General features: G+C 45.5%; 2 protein-coding genes across 3 annotated transcripts in view; one reads left to right on the top strand and one right to left on the bottom strand.

Annotated features, from left to right (window-relative positions):
* SKA2 (spindle and kinetochore associated complex subunit 2) overlaps nt 1–1,813 on the bottom strand; it is a 20,741-nt gene extending 18,928 nt beyond the window's left edge. Inside the window, exons 1-2 of one of the 2 annotated variants that reach the window (XM_015424169.1) lie at nt 1,752–1,807; nt 673–717 (exon numbers count right to left, since the gene is read on the bottom strand). Coding sequence is in view for 1 of the 2 variants with exons in the window: in XM_015424167.1 (XP_015279653.1) it covers nt 1,752–1,784 (33 nt within the window). In the remaining variant the exon portion in view is untranslated. Of the gene's footprint in view, nt 1–672; nt 718–1,751 lie in introns of both variants that reach the window. The other variant, XM_015424167.1, reaches the window with a different exon arrangement.
* Nucleotides 1,814–2,417: 604 nt separating this feature from the next.
* On the top strand, nt 2,418–15,974 carry PRR11 (proline rich 11). The gene is made up of 10 exons (XM_015424163.1): nt 2,418–2,487; nt 4,188–4,334; nt 6,015–6,153; nt 6,976–7,107; nt 7,823–8,047; nt 10,196–10,294; nt 11,834–11,943; nt 12,083–12,142; nt 12,264–12,360; nt 15,627–15,974. The coding sequence occupies exons 2-10, from the start codon at nt 4,225–4,227 to the stop codon at nt 15,693–15,695; spliced, it is 1,041 nt and encodes a 346-aa protein (XP_015279649.1). The 5' UTR covers nt 2,418–2,487; nt 4,188–4,224; the 3' UTR covers nt 15,696–15,974.
* Nucleotides 15,975–16,645: the final 671 nt, after the last annotated feature.

The raw sequence follows: 16,645 nt of genomic DNA, 5'->3' as shown, positions 1-16,645 counted from the left end.
CCACCACTGGAACAAGACCAGAATGGACACATTGAGTTGGACACTGCACCCATGTTAACCCCTGTACATAAGATAGTGTTAACCATGTCAACCCCTATACATAAGTCACGCGTACCTTAGATAGTGTTACCCTGACTGCATTTTTTTATTCCCATTCACAGAACATTGCAGGCTTTATTGTTGCAAACAGCTCTGCTGGCCTCGCAAAGCAAAGAAGTGGTACATCATTCGTCAAACACAGGCCTCTGTCCATCAGCTCCCCTACACTAAATTAAACCAGTGTGGTGCCGTGTTCAACTAGAATCCTGGAGACCCAGCTTCAAATCCTTGTCTGCCCTAGAACCTTGCTGAGTGACCCGGTCACACACCCTCAGCCCAAACTACTTCACAAGGCTGTTGTGAGAATAAAATGGAGGAGAGGACAGTGATGTAAGTCACTTTGGGTTCTCCCACAGGGGAGAAAGGCAGGTTAAATGAACAAACTTCCTCCAGAGAAAGGCTTTTTCCTCAGAGAAAGCCTGTTTTCCTTAAAAGAAGGGAGTTCTGGATTATTATTGAGAGGCAGCATGGAGTAGGAGTTAAGAGTGTCAGAAAAGGATCAGCAAGACCCCGCTTCAAATCCCCACTTCCTGGGCAATTGTGAATCAGTTACATACTCTCAGCCCAACCTACCTCCAGGTGAGGATAACACGATCAACAGGAGACCAACACAAGCCACTTTGGGTCCGCATTGGGAAAAATAGAGGGTATAAAGGAACAAAGTCAGTATTGGTGTGTATACCCTGCTTCCAAGGAGTAATAAGTTCCAGGGGTTCATTTTCTGCCTTGAGAAAAGTGCACTAGCGTCTTAACAGTGTTTTTGCCGCTATCTAGTTACTGATGCTGTGGTATAGGCACAGGTAGAGCCAAAGCAGCATAGGGCAGCAGCTCCCTGGAAAGCAAGATCCGCCTACCCAACATGCATTAGCCAACACACAGCAACAAGTGTTTTTCCTCAAAAAATACATTCTTTAAGCAGACACACACCTGTCCCCTCTAATCAGTTGTTCCAAAGCCTGATGGGTGTTTGGATAAGATCACTGCCCAACGTTTCAGGCCAGCTGAAACAATGACTACAAGCATTAAGCAGCATGGTCATTTTTTTGTCCTAAAGGGTAGATCAATCCACAACATAATAATCCCCTTCTTTAGGCTCCTACACTAATGGAAAATGGACTGATCCAGGTTAACTTCCAAGCCCTCTCTCCCTTTGTTTTCTCCAGCACATCTTCCAAGAAAACAGACCAGACCAACAGGATTCCTGCATTGAAATAAGGAAAAAAAGGGAAACAGGCCAGTCTAACACGCCATGCCTTTGTAAGAAGCTACCTATATCTTCCTCAAAAGAAGGGGCTTGGAGAAAATGGACTAGCCCGGCAGACCACGCCCCCTCACGGGACTAGCCACGCCCCGACAGTGAGGTGGGAAAGAATACAGCACCCCAAACCATCTAATTCTGCACTTTTCCTTGGCCTCCCCCGCCTCAGAAAGAAAGTGGACTCGCCCACCACAATCGTCTCATTCTCCCCTCCGTGCGTGAAAAATGGTTTAAGCCAAAGAAAAGCAATGTCCCTTCACATTCTTTCCTCTTTTCCCGACGCCCCTTTTTGTGCTTTTTAGTCGGTCCCGCCTCACCGGCGCGGTGTTTCTTCCCTCCGCCTTTTACAAAAAGGACTGCGGTCCAGCTCCGTTTCAGCGCTCCCGGCACTCACCATCGCCTCGAGAGTGTTAACCGCCGCCTCCATGTTAAATCGTTGACGCTCCTGAGGCAGCGACACGCCCACCTCCTATTCGCCGAACCGGCCCCGCCTTTATAGAAGACTGAGAAGGGGAAGAGACGACGCTTCCGATTGGTCAGCTGTCACTCGGAACGCCGTCTGATTGGTCTTCCCAAAGACATCTCCGAGCCTATTGGACAATACGATAGGGCAACTCCAAAACATGAGAGGGAAGCGCCTATTCGGTGCCGATGAGAATTATTGCGCTCTGATTGGTCGGTAACGGGGCAGCTTTGGCTTGTGATTGAAGCCGGAGCTTTATTCGTTTATTGGTCGCTAGGCTCGGCGCGAGGATCTTTATTGGTTACCCTTTTTCACTTTTTTGAAGGCGGGTTGGCCGTTGAGGAGCTCGTTCTCATTTCTTCTCCTCTTGTTTTGTAGAGGGCCCGCCCCTTCCAGCTTTTTGAGCTGATTGGCCGCCGTTTCGTGTTGGAATGCTAATAAGCTTGAGATTCGACCAATCATGTGTTTTATTACATAATTTGAAGTCCTCCCTTCTTTCCGAAGGAATAAAGAGAAGCGTGCTTTGATTGGTTTTCTCACTTGTCGGGCTATGATTGGCTCTAGAGGAAGCAGGATCTCAGTTTGAACTGTTGGGTGTGGTAAAGGGAAGATGCTGAGCAGATGCAGCTGGGGCCAGGAAGACTGAGGATTCTCTTTGGAGATTCAGGTGGGTAGTCGTGTTGGTCTGAAGCAGCAGAACAAAGATTGAGTCCAGCGACACCTTTAAGACCAACAAACTCTAATTCTGGATATAAGCTTTCATGAAGAAGTGTGCATGCAGATGACAACTTATACCCAGAGTTAAAATTTGTTGGTCTTAAAGGTGCCACTGGACTCACACTTTGTTATGATCCTTTCCTTTTTGTACTTTAAGAGGTAACGGGGAAAGGGGGAGGGCATGGTCTGTGGTGGATCTCGGGGGAAAGGAAGGCAGACAGGATTATTGCTTATATTTCCCTTGCTTTCCTCTCCCTAAGCCAAAACCTGATTTCAGATTAGCTCACCGAAGTCGGAAGCCCATGTAAGTGCCAGGTAGAATAGAGTGCAAGGATGCACCAGAGTTTTCTCTGCTGGAGCTGGGTCTGGGTCTGAGTGTTGTTTGTTACCGCTTGCAAGTTGAATTGGATTCAAAGGTAAAGGTTCCCTTGCTCGAAAGCTAGTCGAATCCGACTCTAGGGTTGCGGTGCTCATCTCCATTTCAAAGCTGAAGAGCCAGCGCTGTCCGAAGAGATTTCCGTGGTCGTGTGGCCGGCACGACTAAACACCAAGGCGCATGGAACGCTGTTGCCTTCCCACTGAAGTGGTACCTATTTATCTACTTGCAATTTCTTGCTTTCGAACTGCTAGGTTGGCAGGAGGTGGAACTAAAGACGGGAGCTCACTTCGTCATGCGGCACACTCGGGTCTCGAACTGCTGAACTACCGACCTTCCACAGCCTGCAGTTCAGCATCTTAATTTAGATTTAGAAGGGTGTAAATCTGCTTAGGTTTGCCCTGTCAGCTGCAGTGATTAAGGGTTGCCGCTTCAGTGGAGAATGTTTCTATCCTGTAGAGTAGATCTTCAGTGATTAATTGTTATGCCTTTTCCCATTTATTAAACGTGTATTGTTGTTTACAATGACAAATGTTTGCCAGTGTTATACTCCATTGAAGAGGCATCCTCAGTGCAGGCAGAGCAAGCTTCTGGGGAGTGTTTTAGTCGCTCCCACTGATTCTCCTTTTGGCTGGTCTCTCTCAGCTGTCAGAGGCTGTCCGGACACCCATAACCTCCTCAGCTATCTGAGCTCTGCTATCGTGCCCTTCCCTTTGGTTATCTTTTTTTTCTGGACTAAAAAGTCCCAGCTATTTTATTCTCTCTTTGTAGGGAAGATGGTCCAACGGTTTGATAATTTTGGCTGCCCTTCTTGCACCTTTTTCAGCCATATGCTATTTTCTTCTCAACTCTTTCCTTTAAAAACAATGTTCCTTTTATCAGTAGGTTTTATTGTTTATTTGCTATAACTATATATATTTATACATTGGTTTTAACCCATAACTGGTTTTCAGTCAGTTCCCAGTAACAACAGCTAAAATATTAGACTCTTGGGGAAATGTTTCTCTCCACTTATTTAAATATTTTAGCTGCTAGTATTTTCTTCTTTGCAGGGCCTGTGACCAACACAAGGGCAATAGCTCTCTTTCTCTCCCCAAATGTTACTGTGGATAGTTAATCCTAACTAGATGGGATTTTTTAAATATAAGGGTAACATATGCTGAAATAGGAAGGCAGAAGCGTATGCATTACAATAGATTATTGTCAAACACACTGTGGGAAAGTATTTCTTCATATGCTTAAAAGATTGACCAGAACTTATTATTTTATGGCAGGCTTCCTGATGAACCTCCACCTAAAGTTGGGGGAGAAATGGCCAAGTGTAAACAGCGACGCAGAAAACCAAGAGCCAGTGTGAGGATCAAGTTTAAAAAGCAGGAAAGTATCCCTCTGCCTCAGTGCTCAAGCATTCTCCCTCCAAAGTAGGTAGACCCAGCCTTGTTTAACATTTGTATTTATGTATTTTTCAGAAAGTTATGCTAGGCAAATGACAGAATAACAATTGGAGAGATCTGTTTTACCTCACCTTGTAATTTGTTACTCGTTGTGAATGGTCTCTAGCTTGAAGGCTGTGTTTGAAGTAAAACTTCTTTTCTAGCTAAGGATCTTTGCTCTCCCAGGCAGAGCTGAGCAGGAGTTATTGGAGACATTCAAGTCTTGCAATAAGCCAGGATCTGTACAACAAACACTGGCTAGTCTATCAGACATACATTAGGCATCATGACCTTACTTCTAAGATGAAAACAAGCACAGTTCCTTGTCTTGTTCCTTCCCTCCAACACCCTTTATATGCTTTTCTGTGTGGGTTTCCCCCCTCGGTTCTGGCCCCATACTGCCACGGTTTATCCCCAATATCTGCATGCATTTTTGTGTCTTTAGTTTTCAGTTTGCTGTTTCCCCTCTCCCATCCCCCCAGTTCTTTTTCTGAAATCCGATTTTGAGTTGCCTTTTTCCTCGTGCGTCATATTTTGTCAAATTTTTTTTGTCCCGCCCTCTCCTACCCACTTTCAGCCCGCTTTTCAATGACTGGTGGTCAAACCACACCCTTCTCTCCCCAAAAAAATTTCTTTTGGGGCGGTGCTGTGCCACCACTGATGACAACAGCACCCTCCTTTGAAATCATCACTGCTGAAGGCAGCTGAGGAAGAAAATAACTCCACATCTGTGAAAATGCAGAGGGTGGGCAGACATGCAGCAGAACCCAGCCCAAACGAATTCCACTGCTTGTGGATCAACTCCCAAGAAAACCAGGAGTAAGTCAGGTGTGCAGAAAAGCCCATAGTAAGAGCACTGTTGGAACTTCTTGCTTTGGGGAACCTTCAACAGACTCAGGCAGGCGCCTGTAACAATGGGACTTCGTTATCTCCTTGCAAATTGGGGTTCTGAACCTCAGTTGCATCCCAGTTTGTGGGAGGAAACAAGCTCAGACATCTCCAGGCACCTGCCCAGCAAACAGAACTTCGTTGAAGGCTCCCTGAACCAGGAAGCCTTCAGTGATGTTCCATGTGCAGAGGCAGGAAGGGGCATGGAAGAGTGAGAACCAGCTGTGCTTGTGCCGGTCATGGACAAACGGGTTTTGTGATATCAGAATGTGACCCAACAAATCCTGTCTTGTACATAAGTCCCAGTTCATTCTTGCCTTCTCCGCAGCTTCTAGTAAGGAGAACGTTCTCCCTATTGCACCGAACAGTAGTGCCATTCAGCAAACCTCAGGCATCACAGCAAAAGACATCTGATACAAGCTGTAGTTAACAAACTTTAATGTGAAATCCTGGTTTGGTACCTATCTGCCAAATTAACCAGGCTTTCTTGGGACTGTTTACACTGATGCTGAAACTGACTGGGATTTCTTCAAGCCGCAGTTAGTTGTGATGTCTGAACCCTGTCTTTGTAGGACTTAGATCCACCACTGTAAGACTTGGGAACAAACAATTAGGAAGGGAGTAAGACTGTACCTTCACCTTTTGGCTCCTAGAATAAGGATACGCATGGACTCCTTCTGGAATAGAACTGTTTCTAATTTTAAATATGCTTTAAGAGAACAGGTGTGAAATTGCATTCAAAGTAATGTTAAAATTTCTGTTTGGCACTGTCTTTGGCAGGCTTCCAGTTTCAGACTTGAACCAAAGTAGGCCTTTTTGTTCCTGGGCTTTGACTCTTCCTAACATAACAAAAGTAGTGAGGCCTTTGGTCACAACAGTGCTCTGTTGGTACTGCTGGTGCCAGAACAGTGTTATCCAGGTAAGAGTTTGTTGTTGGTTTTGAAATCCCCTAAATTTTTCATGTGTTTCCAGCTGAAGTAAGCACACCTACAAACAGTACTATTACACTTGTGATTAAGAATTAGTGCTTTCTATAGCCTGGATGGGCTGTTAACTCAGTGGCAGAGACTTATTTGTCTTGCTTTTCACTCAGCACAGCTGAGATCTGCCACGTTCAAATATATGTTATGCCAGCAACGTAGGGTGCTTTCACCTACTTTCTATGCACTTTGCAACTGGATTTTACTGTGTCAAATGGTAAGATTCACTTGCAGACAATCGCTAAAGTACATTGAAAGTGTAATATTCTGCAGGTGTGGAAGTCTTAGTAGTCTTTCTTCAGAAGCCATTTGATCCAGCAATGAATTCCTAGTGAACCTGGGCCAGTGTGGTGTAGTAGTTAAGAGTGTCAGACTAGTATCTGAGAGACCCAGATTCAAATCTCCACTTATGCCGTGGAAACTTGCTAGGTGACCTTGGGGCAGTCACTCTGACTCAACCTAACCTACCTCACAGGGTTGTTGTGCAAGGATAAAATGGAGGAGAAAAGAATGAGGTAAGCCACTTAACATTTAAGTAGGAGTGTAAGTTAGATAAATAAGTAGACATCTTTAGTTCCCCCCTCCCCCAAAAAACTATTGCCCTGATTCGTTACAGAGTTTAAAATGCTACATGGGGCAGTTCAGACCGGTGAGAGAAGGTCTGAAGATGATTTCCAGTTTCTTGTTGCAGGGAGTTGTGGTATGCATTGGTCTTGTGCCCCATTTCTAGAGGAAACCAGCTTTCTTTCTTTCTCCTGCAGTTCCCCCAGTTTTTTCAAGTCATCAGGAACGCAGTATTTCAATCACATGCATCCCTGCAAGAGTTAAACGCACTTAGAGAACGGTTAGAAAAGCTAGAGACAGAATTTGCTGCTCTACAATCAATGGTCCAGGTAAATCACCTGTGGCAAAGTTTTTGTGTTTTCTAACGCACGTGCATCCCTTGGTTTCTTTCTATTTTAAGGAGGCTATTCGTACAGGACAGAAATCCAGCCACTTTTGTTATCCTGACACTTATGCTGGGTTCCCAGGCAAGCTTATGTGGTACCTAGGTGGCTGTTCCATGTTCAGCTATATACCATAGGAGCCAGACGGAAGGAAGCATGACAAGACAAGATATATGGACAGTTTCCAGCTACATTGCATAGTAGATAATCCGCTCTCTGTAATTCCCTTGAGGCTCCCTTGGTTTGATTCTGTCCAGCTTTTACGAACGTACTAAACCATGAGAGAGTTTTCACAGGCAGTTCAAAACTTCTTCAGATTTGACCCCTCAGAAGTTACACATCCCTGTGGGTCGTGTTAATCATTTGCAGTTAACACCTCCGACTTTTTGTAAAGATTTGGTTGCCTGGAGGTCGCTTCTGCTTGCCACAGACAAACAGATGTTCATCATTCTTGCTTTGGTGTTGTCAGTAAGTGTTGATTATTTCATAGGAAGCTTCTAAAGCCAGGAAGGGGAGGGGTTCAGTCCAGTTGCATGAAGAAGAGCTGTCAGCCCAACTGTAAGGTCTGCTCACTGTGGGCTAGGAAAGCTGAGCTGGTTGATCACAAGATTTCTCCCCCACGGTATAAGTGCAGTCTGCTCTCCCTTTTTGTGTTTAACAGAAGGAGACTGTTGTTCCCTTAGAAAAAACATCTTGCCAGACATTGGAGGACGGCCAGTGCCAGCGTTCCACTCCAGCACCTCTTCACCTTGTGGAGTTACCATCCTCGCATTCTCAAGCTTCGATGCCACCTGCGCCACCGCCACCACCTCCCCCTCCTCCCCCTCCACTGCCACCTCCACGAGTACCTCGGTGTCTCAGTAAGACTGATGGTGTTAAGAAACAGGTGATGTGATTGTATGAATTGTCTGGTCAGAGATCCATCTAGACAAGCTGTAATTATTCCTTGTTTTATATGTGTGTGTGTCTCTTTAAAAGTTTGGTTGTATGGCTGTGTGATTGACAGAGAGGGGGAGGGGTTTTAGAAAGTGTTTCTGAGTGGATGAATGGGTATGTCCTTCAGGAGTGACAGTTAGAAGTTTGACAGTTGATAAAGACAGTTGATAAGTTAGTTCGTTCTGAGGTCTGAGGGAGAGATACAGTCTTTTGTGTGATACAAGAGTTAAGTTCTGTGTATGAAGAAAAGTTGAATGTATAAGGAAACAAAAGTTAAATGAAAGTCTGAGTGACAGACTGGAGTGAAATAGGAAACGTATATGACCCTGAGTAATGAGTTACAAAGTTACTTGAAAAATCCCTGTCAGAAAGGGAGCAGATCCTGTGTGAGACACAACGAAATTGTTAAAATTATTCATATTACTGGTTACATTGTTTTGCACTTTTATTTATGAACTGTTTCAATAAATCTTCTTTTATTTAAGTCTGCCAGCTCTGAAAGAAATAATTCCTCAGGAAACACATAGACCCTCATGAGACTTAAAAACTCGACCTAACTATCTAGTGATAGCCAAAAGAAAGTATAAAGGTTTGGAAAGCCTAAAATTTCCTGGTGGCAGCCTAACCTACCCAGTTGAACAAAATAAAAAGAACCCTTTTAAAGTGAAACCAGGCCTCCCCAGATAAGGGGTCGTCACACAAGCCTTTTGTGTTTTGGAAACACATGGTAGGGTGAAAGGCAGTCTGGTTTTCAGGAACAGACTGCTTCTGAAGGTAGAGGATCTGCTTATTTTTAAATTTTCCTATGGTTTATTTAATTGCTAATCCAAACCACCTTTAAGGAGCGCAGGATGGCATGCCTAGGTTCTCTCACTCCTGTTTTATCCTCACAACAACCCTGTGAGGTAGGCTTAGTCTAAGAGATGATGACTGCTCAATAGTTTTCCGGCGAGCATCATAGTAGATCCTGGATTTATTCTTTATGAATTTATTGAAACATTTAAATACTGCTTTTTGACAGTATAATCTTAAAATATCAATAATAACTAAACAATATACCAGCAACAAGGAAGGGGGAAACTGATAGGATCACATTAAAATATCACACAAGCAGCCAGGATCAGGTTGGTTCATTTAGTTGTACCATCTTCCTAAATCCTAGAAAGTAGGGTGCCAGCCGTGTCTTCCTGCAGAGGGTACTTGATGCTCTTGCTGCTGTCACCAAGGCACTTTCGTGTGCCACAACGCACCAAGTTTCTATGATAGGCAACAGCACATGTAGCTGGCCTCACCCAAAGACTTTGGAGTCCAGTTAGGAACCTATTGGAGAAGGTGATCCATCAGGTGTCCTGGAACCAAACTGTTCAAAACTTTAATAGTTTTGTTCAAAACTTTAATAGCACTGTAAATTGGACCTGGAAATGAAATCGGTAACCAGTGAAGCTGGAACACAGGATCACTTTGACTTACACAGAAAATGATTGGGCTGTCGCTCTTTTTACTAACTGAGGTTTCCCCAGTCTGACATCCTAACTACTATCCCACTCTGGCTGTCATTGAGCTGGCTTTGGAACATATTCAACAGTAGACAACAGAACACAATGAAAACAGTTTCTCCCATGCTAAATAGCCAGTAAAGCAATGTATGCAATAAATATATGGATCTAGCTATCCATGTCTTTATTGCTTTCCTTGATTTACTGGCTATTTAGCATGGGAGAAACTATTTTTATCATTTTCTGTTGTCTACTGTTTGGACAGAATCATATAAGTGCTGTGGGGTTACTGGGTGAGATGTAGTTGTTTCTCCGTGTTTTTGAGAGGGATGTGTACTCTGAATCCTCTTTTCAACATACATCCCTTTACAGAAATAATAATGAAAATCTGTAGGGTGATGCCAGGGTAATATCAACAAATGTGGCAGATAGATCAAATGGGGACTAAGTCATTATGCAAATCAAATAAAGCATAATCCCTTTAAATTCTCATCTCCCAGTGAGGTTGAATCCTAACTATAGAGTTCGAGACCTTACAGATCTGAGCTTTCTTGTTCCCTCACTTCTTTCTTCGTCTTGTCCACTTTCTCCTTTTGGTTCAGGATGCCTCGTTAAAAACAGATGTGCCTATGCAAATAACCCTCAAGGATCTCCTGAGCGTGAAACTAAAGAAGACACAACGTTGCCTAAAAATAGAAAAGGTACGTGGATACAGTTAATATTAAAATGTGTTTGTTTATTTAACTTGTATCCCGCCCTACCCCACAAATGGGCTCAACATAATAAAAACCAAGATATAAAAACAGTTCAACGAATTAAAACAAGATGGCATTAAACTTAAGTAATCCAACATCTCCTGTGACATTTGAACAGGCAATGGTAGATGGCCTGATTTGTAACAGTTTTTGATCAGATGGTGGGAGGCAGTGCTCCCTCTAAACTGAGTTAGTGTGAACTAGCTCATAGTTTTTTAGCCTCCGGATCACACATTTTTGTCTCAGCTCAGGAAGGATGGCTCCAGAGCAAACTAATTTATGCAGCAGCCAGATAGCTCGCTCACGACTTTAATGCCCAGGAGCTCACGAAGTAGACTTTTTGCTCACAGGACTCCACTGCTTAGAGGGAGCATTGGTGGGAGGTACCTAAAAGAATAGTGCCCAATAGATTATAAACAGTGTCTAGGAAGCATTGGGCAGCAAGTACCAAAAGGCAGGGCAGGCCGAGATGGTTTAATGTTTAATGGTTTGCTTTGGGCTAGGTGATTTGGAGCAGCGGCCTAAGAATCCTTTGAGCTGCCTCTGCAGTAGCAAATCAGAACACAGAATCTGGTGTAACGAACCTGGCGGCAGCACAGTGATGCAAGTTGTGGTGTAGTCACAGTAAGGAAGACTCTGTGGATGTGTACAGACAATTATTTCTGCGGGTCATCTGATACAACTGCTTCCTGGCTCCAGTAATTTGCCCTGTACAAGCACAAAATTCCATACACTGTGCAGACATATTTAGAAGCTTCAGCGTAGAGAACAAAGGTGAAACTAAAACGAGCCATTTCTTATGCCAGGATTGCCCCAGAATCACGTATCCGCTTTCCACGTTGTGCAGCCTTTTAAACATGGACTGCAGGAGGCCGGGCAGAAGCAACGATTCCAACTCTCAAGCGGTTGGTTGGTGACTTGGGTTTTGTTTTTTACTGACCCCAAAATTGCCACTCAAGGCTGATTAAGGTCAAGTTAGCAGCCAGTCATTGTGAAAAGTTTAGGGTTTGGTATGTATAAATGAAGAAATGGGGTAGCGTTCGAGATTTTTATTTGCAAGCACCACCTTCACCTTTTCCGTGGTTAACTTAAACCTGTACCAAGTGGTCAAATACATTTATTTTGGTGTTTGTGGATTCCAAAGGTATGGAAGCTATCACCTGTGAAGTAATCTGTAAGAGTTTGTTCAGTGCTTTCTCCCAGCTTTCCCTGTGAAAAATTAAGTTTCCAGCTTCTATGACTGAAAAAATTTGGTGTTAAAGTCCTTAGGCAGTTCCTGGTAATCTCCATTGCCAGATGGACATGCTGAGCAAGTTCTTCAAGGCTTAACGGACAGTGCTTGGGGTGGGGCGGAGGATATCGTTGGAATTGTTTCCGTTTTTGGAATGCAGCGTGCCAGAACTGTGGAGCTGTCAACTGCTTGAGGCCTGATGGGAACTTTTTTAAAATATCTGATTTTATTCTTTCCTTTTTTTTAATGTTAAGGGATCACCTTTGCAGAAACGGAGGGCATTAATTACCATCTCAGATTTGCAGAGCGTTAGTCTGAATTCCAAAGCCGCAGCGCCGCCGAACCGCATTGCAAATAGTTCCAGGTAAGGATTCTGCTGCTCCCTCTGATTTCGTAGATATCTGTGTTACTGACCCTTGTACGCTAACTTACAGTTAACAGTAGGCCCACTTTTCAAGCCCTGGCTTGAATTTTACTGTTCGCTCCCTGTTTTTTTCCTCCAGCACACCCAGCAGAAGTTGCATAGATTTTCGAAAACACCTAAGAAGGGTCTCTGCTAAGAGGTAAATATGTTGGTTGGTTTGTTTAACTGGGGCAGAGGGTGGTGCAGAAGTCTTTTAGGGAAATAGAAGATGGAAGTGAATACTCCCTGGTGCTGGATGCATGCTCTTTTGTCTCTTGCAGGAGTCCAGGTGGGACCCCTTTAATCCACAAAGAGAACCTTGAGACTGGCACAGGATTGACCCCGCTCATGACCCAGGCCCTTCGTCGCAAATTTCAGGCAAGGCAACCTAAACGGTCATAATTGCACCTTAAATTGTGCAGTTGATTGGGGCATTTGCAACCCTCCCCCCTAACGCATGCAACCAGCGGTAGGAAGAGGAAGCTATGAAGCCGGCTTATGATGAGTCAACTTGATCCATCATGCCCAGTATCAGTTACTCGGCCTGGCAAGCGGCTCTCTAAGGACTTGGAGGGAGGGAGAGCTGCTACCAGAGGTATCTGCTGCTTTGAACTAGAGGCAGCAGGGCTTGAACGTCGGAATGTCTTTGCGCAAGGCAAGTGGTCTGCCACTGAGCCATGGCCCCTCTTTCTGTGAACTTATGAAGCTGTTCTGTACTGAGTCAGATCACTGGTCAGTCTAGCCTGAGGCCACCTGCCCTGACTGGCAGTGGTTCTGCAAGGCCTTTGGGAGGCCCCCCGGGGGCCAAGCCAGACCCCCAAACCTTGCTTTTGCCCCCCATGCCTTGCAAAAATTTGCTTGGTGCCCTCTTCAAACTCTTGTATTGAATTTCAGTTATTGCAGGAGAGAGTTAATTCTAGCCTCTAACGTTGCTTCCGTAACACACCTCCTCTACCCTGCCTGTCCACTCCAGTCAAGTTTGGGGGACCCCGCTTCAGGTGCCCCATACCCATCTGTGGCAAAACGGATGGCAACTTGAGAATGGGCCCTCTCGGTTGTGGCAGTGATACTCTGGAATTCCATCCCAAGGGAGATTCATTTGTCTCCCTCTACCGTTGTCTTCTGAAGACTTTCTGACTGTCATCGGCCCTCCTACACGGTTGTGTTGTTATGTGCAGAGGAGATGTGGCTCAGTGGTAGCGTATCTGCTTTGCATGTAAAACTTCCCTAGTTTGATCCCCGGCATCTCTAGTTAAAAGAATCAAGCAGTAGATGATGTGAAAGGCCTCAGCCTGAGACGTGACCTCTAAAGCAGGGGTGTCGAACTCATTTGTTATGAGGGCTGGATCTGACATAAATGAGACCTTGTCGGGCTAGGCCATGTGAGTCATAAAATGTAATGCCAGGTAGCGGAGATATAAACTTTATTAAGGACACAAACACAAAGGGTTTTTTTAACAAAATAAAAACATGATTAAAACATCAGCACTCTTACAATATTTTGTTTATTTAAGAGTGTCTGCTAACTGACACCTCTTGCTCTGAATTACTGCATCAAAATGTCTGTGCTGTTGTAATCTTGAGCATGCTGTTCAGGTTTGTATCTGTAAGCTGCAAACCTACGATGATGCAGCAGCGGCAGAACTGGAAGAAGAAGCAGAAGACAGCCAGTTCCACTGCGGGCCTGAGAGAAGCCCTCCAGGAGCCTGATCTGGCCCCTGGGCCGCATGTTTGACACCCCTGCTCTAAAGGGTGGCAGTGTACGGGGCCAGGTGAATTTGGGTGGGGTGTTGGTTCCATAATTGGTTGTCACCATACCCTTTCTCCTGTAACGAATTGCCTACCATCTGGAGGCAAGGGCATGCCTAGAGGTGCTGCCACAAACGATCCTAATGGCTAAAGGTAAAACCTGCCGTCAAGTTACAACTGACTCCTGGCGACCCCATGAAGTTCTGCCTAGGCAGGTTCGTATAGAAGCTGGTGCACTTCAAGACCGCCATCTCTGGGCCAAATTCATATTTGCCATTTTAAGAGCATTTGTCCTCCTTTAAAAATTGCCGCAAGGCCCCGATCTGGATCAGGCAGCCCCAGGATCCCTTGTTTCCTTTTCAAATGTCGAAACAACCCTGAGGGGGGACGCCAACCCATTCTGGACTGGGACCTCATAGCAGTTTTTAAAGAACCCCAAACGCTTTTAAAATGGGGTCGACCGCCACCTGGGTAGACCTGTGCCTGCCGCCCCTTGTACTTTGACCCTCAGGCTGCCTGAAGGCTTTGAGAGTCAATAGCATCGCTTTAAACATGTGATCAGGAACTGAGGTGTAGCCACTAAGGCTGGTCTTTAAGGGGCGGATCAGCCCATCCAGAACAGGAGAAACTCTACCACATTGGATGAAGTGATCACTTACCAACAGATCCTCCGTGCGCTCTGGCACTGACTTATTTGTTTGGCCTCCCCCACCCGTTATGGACCCTTGTTTAGGATAGATACAATTTCATCTGATGCAGGTGACTGGAAAATGGAGCATCCTGTGTGCACAGGTGACACCCTTGTCCCAAGTCTCTGGGCGACCTTACTGAGCAGATTCCTGTACGTGCTAAATTATTTATTTATTAAGTTTGACTTTTAGGCCTCCCTCCCCCTGAAAAACAGGGCTCAGGGTACAACAGTGATGAAATTACAATCTTGCAAAAGATTTCAGAATTAATACATAAAATGCAATTTACAGCAGGCTAAACCAATCTGACGGTAGTAATTTTTGGAGTGTCATTGCCTCGTAGAGGAGGGAGGCAGGGAAGGAAGAGGGGGACGAGTGGCAGACTTGATGGAAGGCCGTCGCTGTCCTCAACCAAACACCTGGCAGGACATCTCTGCCTTACACGCCCTGCGGAACGGCAGCAAGTCCCGTGGGGCACGGATGTTATTCGGCAGAGAGTTCCACCAGGTAGGGGCCAGGGAAGAGAAAGCCCTGGCCCTAGTTGAGGACAGCTGGATGTCTCTCGGTCCGGGGACCACCAGTCTTGTGGAAATAACACGGGGGGAGGACCCCGAAGAGCCCCATAGCAAAAATGCCACTGGGCCAAGAAGCAGTCCCCTCACCCCACCTTCTGGCATGTCCTTTGGGGTAGGTTTGGAAGCACCTTTCACCTGCAGGGACATTCCCCTAGGATCAGAGTAATTTGGCCAGTGACCGTCTTCTGCCTGCCCCATCTAGGGGTCCACAGATGGTGAGCACATTGTATGCTCTAGCAAGGGACACGCAGTGTGGGATCCAAAGCCTAGCAGCGTGTGGAATGGTGATTCTTCCACCCTTTACCAAAAGCCTGGAGAAGGGCAAGACTCTTGTCTGTAATGCCGTGCTGGTCGTCGTAGGCCCTTGGAAAGCAGCTTCTGAGTATGTCTGAAGACCAACATGATGTCTGGGGTGAGATGTTCATCAGCTGGGGGAGGTGTCAGTGGTCGTTAACAAATTTCAGCTGGTACAAGGTACAGTTGGTGGGCCCTGTTTTAGCATTGCAGCAGCCCAGCCCATCCTTCATAGGGACTTCACTGCTGCCACCCCAAACTGCTTGCCTTATTAAGCTATCGAAGGTTCTGCTGGAAGTTGAAACCTTTTGTCCTGTCCTTTCTTTCTCTCCAACAGTTGGCTCACCCCAAAAGTCCCTCTCCGTCTCACTTGCTCAGAGGAAACAGCTTTGAGGAGCAAAGTTAATACCGCTTCGCCCAACGGTGTGTTCAAGGTCCTCTTGCCACTGATCTGGACTCTGTTGGTCACTAATGACTCTACTTGGATGTATGGAGGCTGTTACTAAGAAAGCATCGGGGGACAGCATGGCAGACCTCGAGGGCAGATCCCTCCGTTCCCTGGAAAGGCAGGCAAGAGGAGACTCTGCCCCGTCATCCTTCTGTTCCTCTCTGCTGCATGTGCCAAAGTAGCTTGGGGGAGCCGCGTCAGTGTTGTGGCCAAGGGGGTGCCCCAGAGGCTGCTCATCACCACTAGATGGTCTTGGACTCACTTCAACCTCTCTGGGTAGCTTTGTATGTGAACAGATTTTCAGTTTTCTCTGCTGTAAATATAATTTTTTCAAACTTATTTTTCAAGACTTTGGTATTTGTAAACCCAGAGAAATTTGTGTGTCTTTAGAACTCAGAGCAGTGTTAGAGGTCTGCCCAGGACCTTAGCAAACAGTGCCTCTGAGCCTATGCAGAGTGATTTTGGGTTATGACAAGCTGCTTCACCTGGGTAGACAGAACTACAAAATGGGAGGTAAGGATAAGATTTCATGATAAAGCTGAGCACAAGCTTTGTAACGGGGCTAGTCACAGTGTCAGAAAATATTGTTCTCACCTCGCTTGTTTTTGCACTTGAGGAAACAGTGCCTTTGAGCACGTGCTGGTAGTGTCTTTGGGCTGTGACAATGTACTAACTGCAAAATGCTTAGCATTCTTCCTGTGCGCAGGTTTAAAAAGAGCATCCACAGATCCCGTGAGCATGGCCAGGTCTGTGAAATCCTGTTCCTGCAGTGAACAACTGTAGCCTAAAGGCATTTTGCACATGCTCAGAAGCATTTTTGTTATAATCATGGCTGTAAGCAATGGGGATGCAAGTACACCCTCAGGAAGAATAAGTGGGGTATAGAATATACGACTCATGGGATAGGG

This window comes from Gekko japonicus, unplaced genomic scaffold (genome assembly GCF_001447785.1).
Source record: "Gekko japonicus isolate JY-2015 unplaced genomic scaffold, Gekko_japonicus_V1.1 scaffold1359, whole genome shotgun sequence".
In the NCBI taxonomy this organism is placed as follows: Eukaryota; Metazoa; Chordata; class Lepidosauria; order Squamata; family Gekkonidae; genus Gekko; species Gekko japonicus.
The sequence above is the reverse complement of the archived record's forward strand: the minus strand, read 5'-3'. Positions and strand labels throughout refer to the sequence as shown.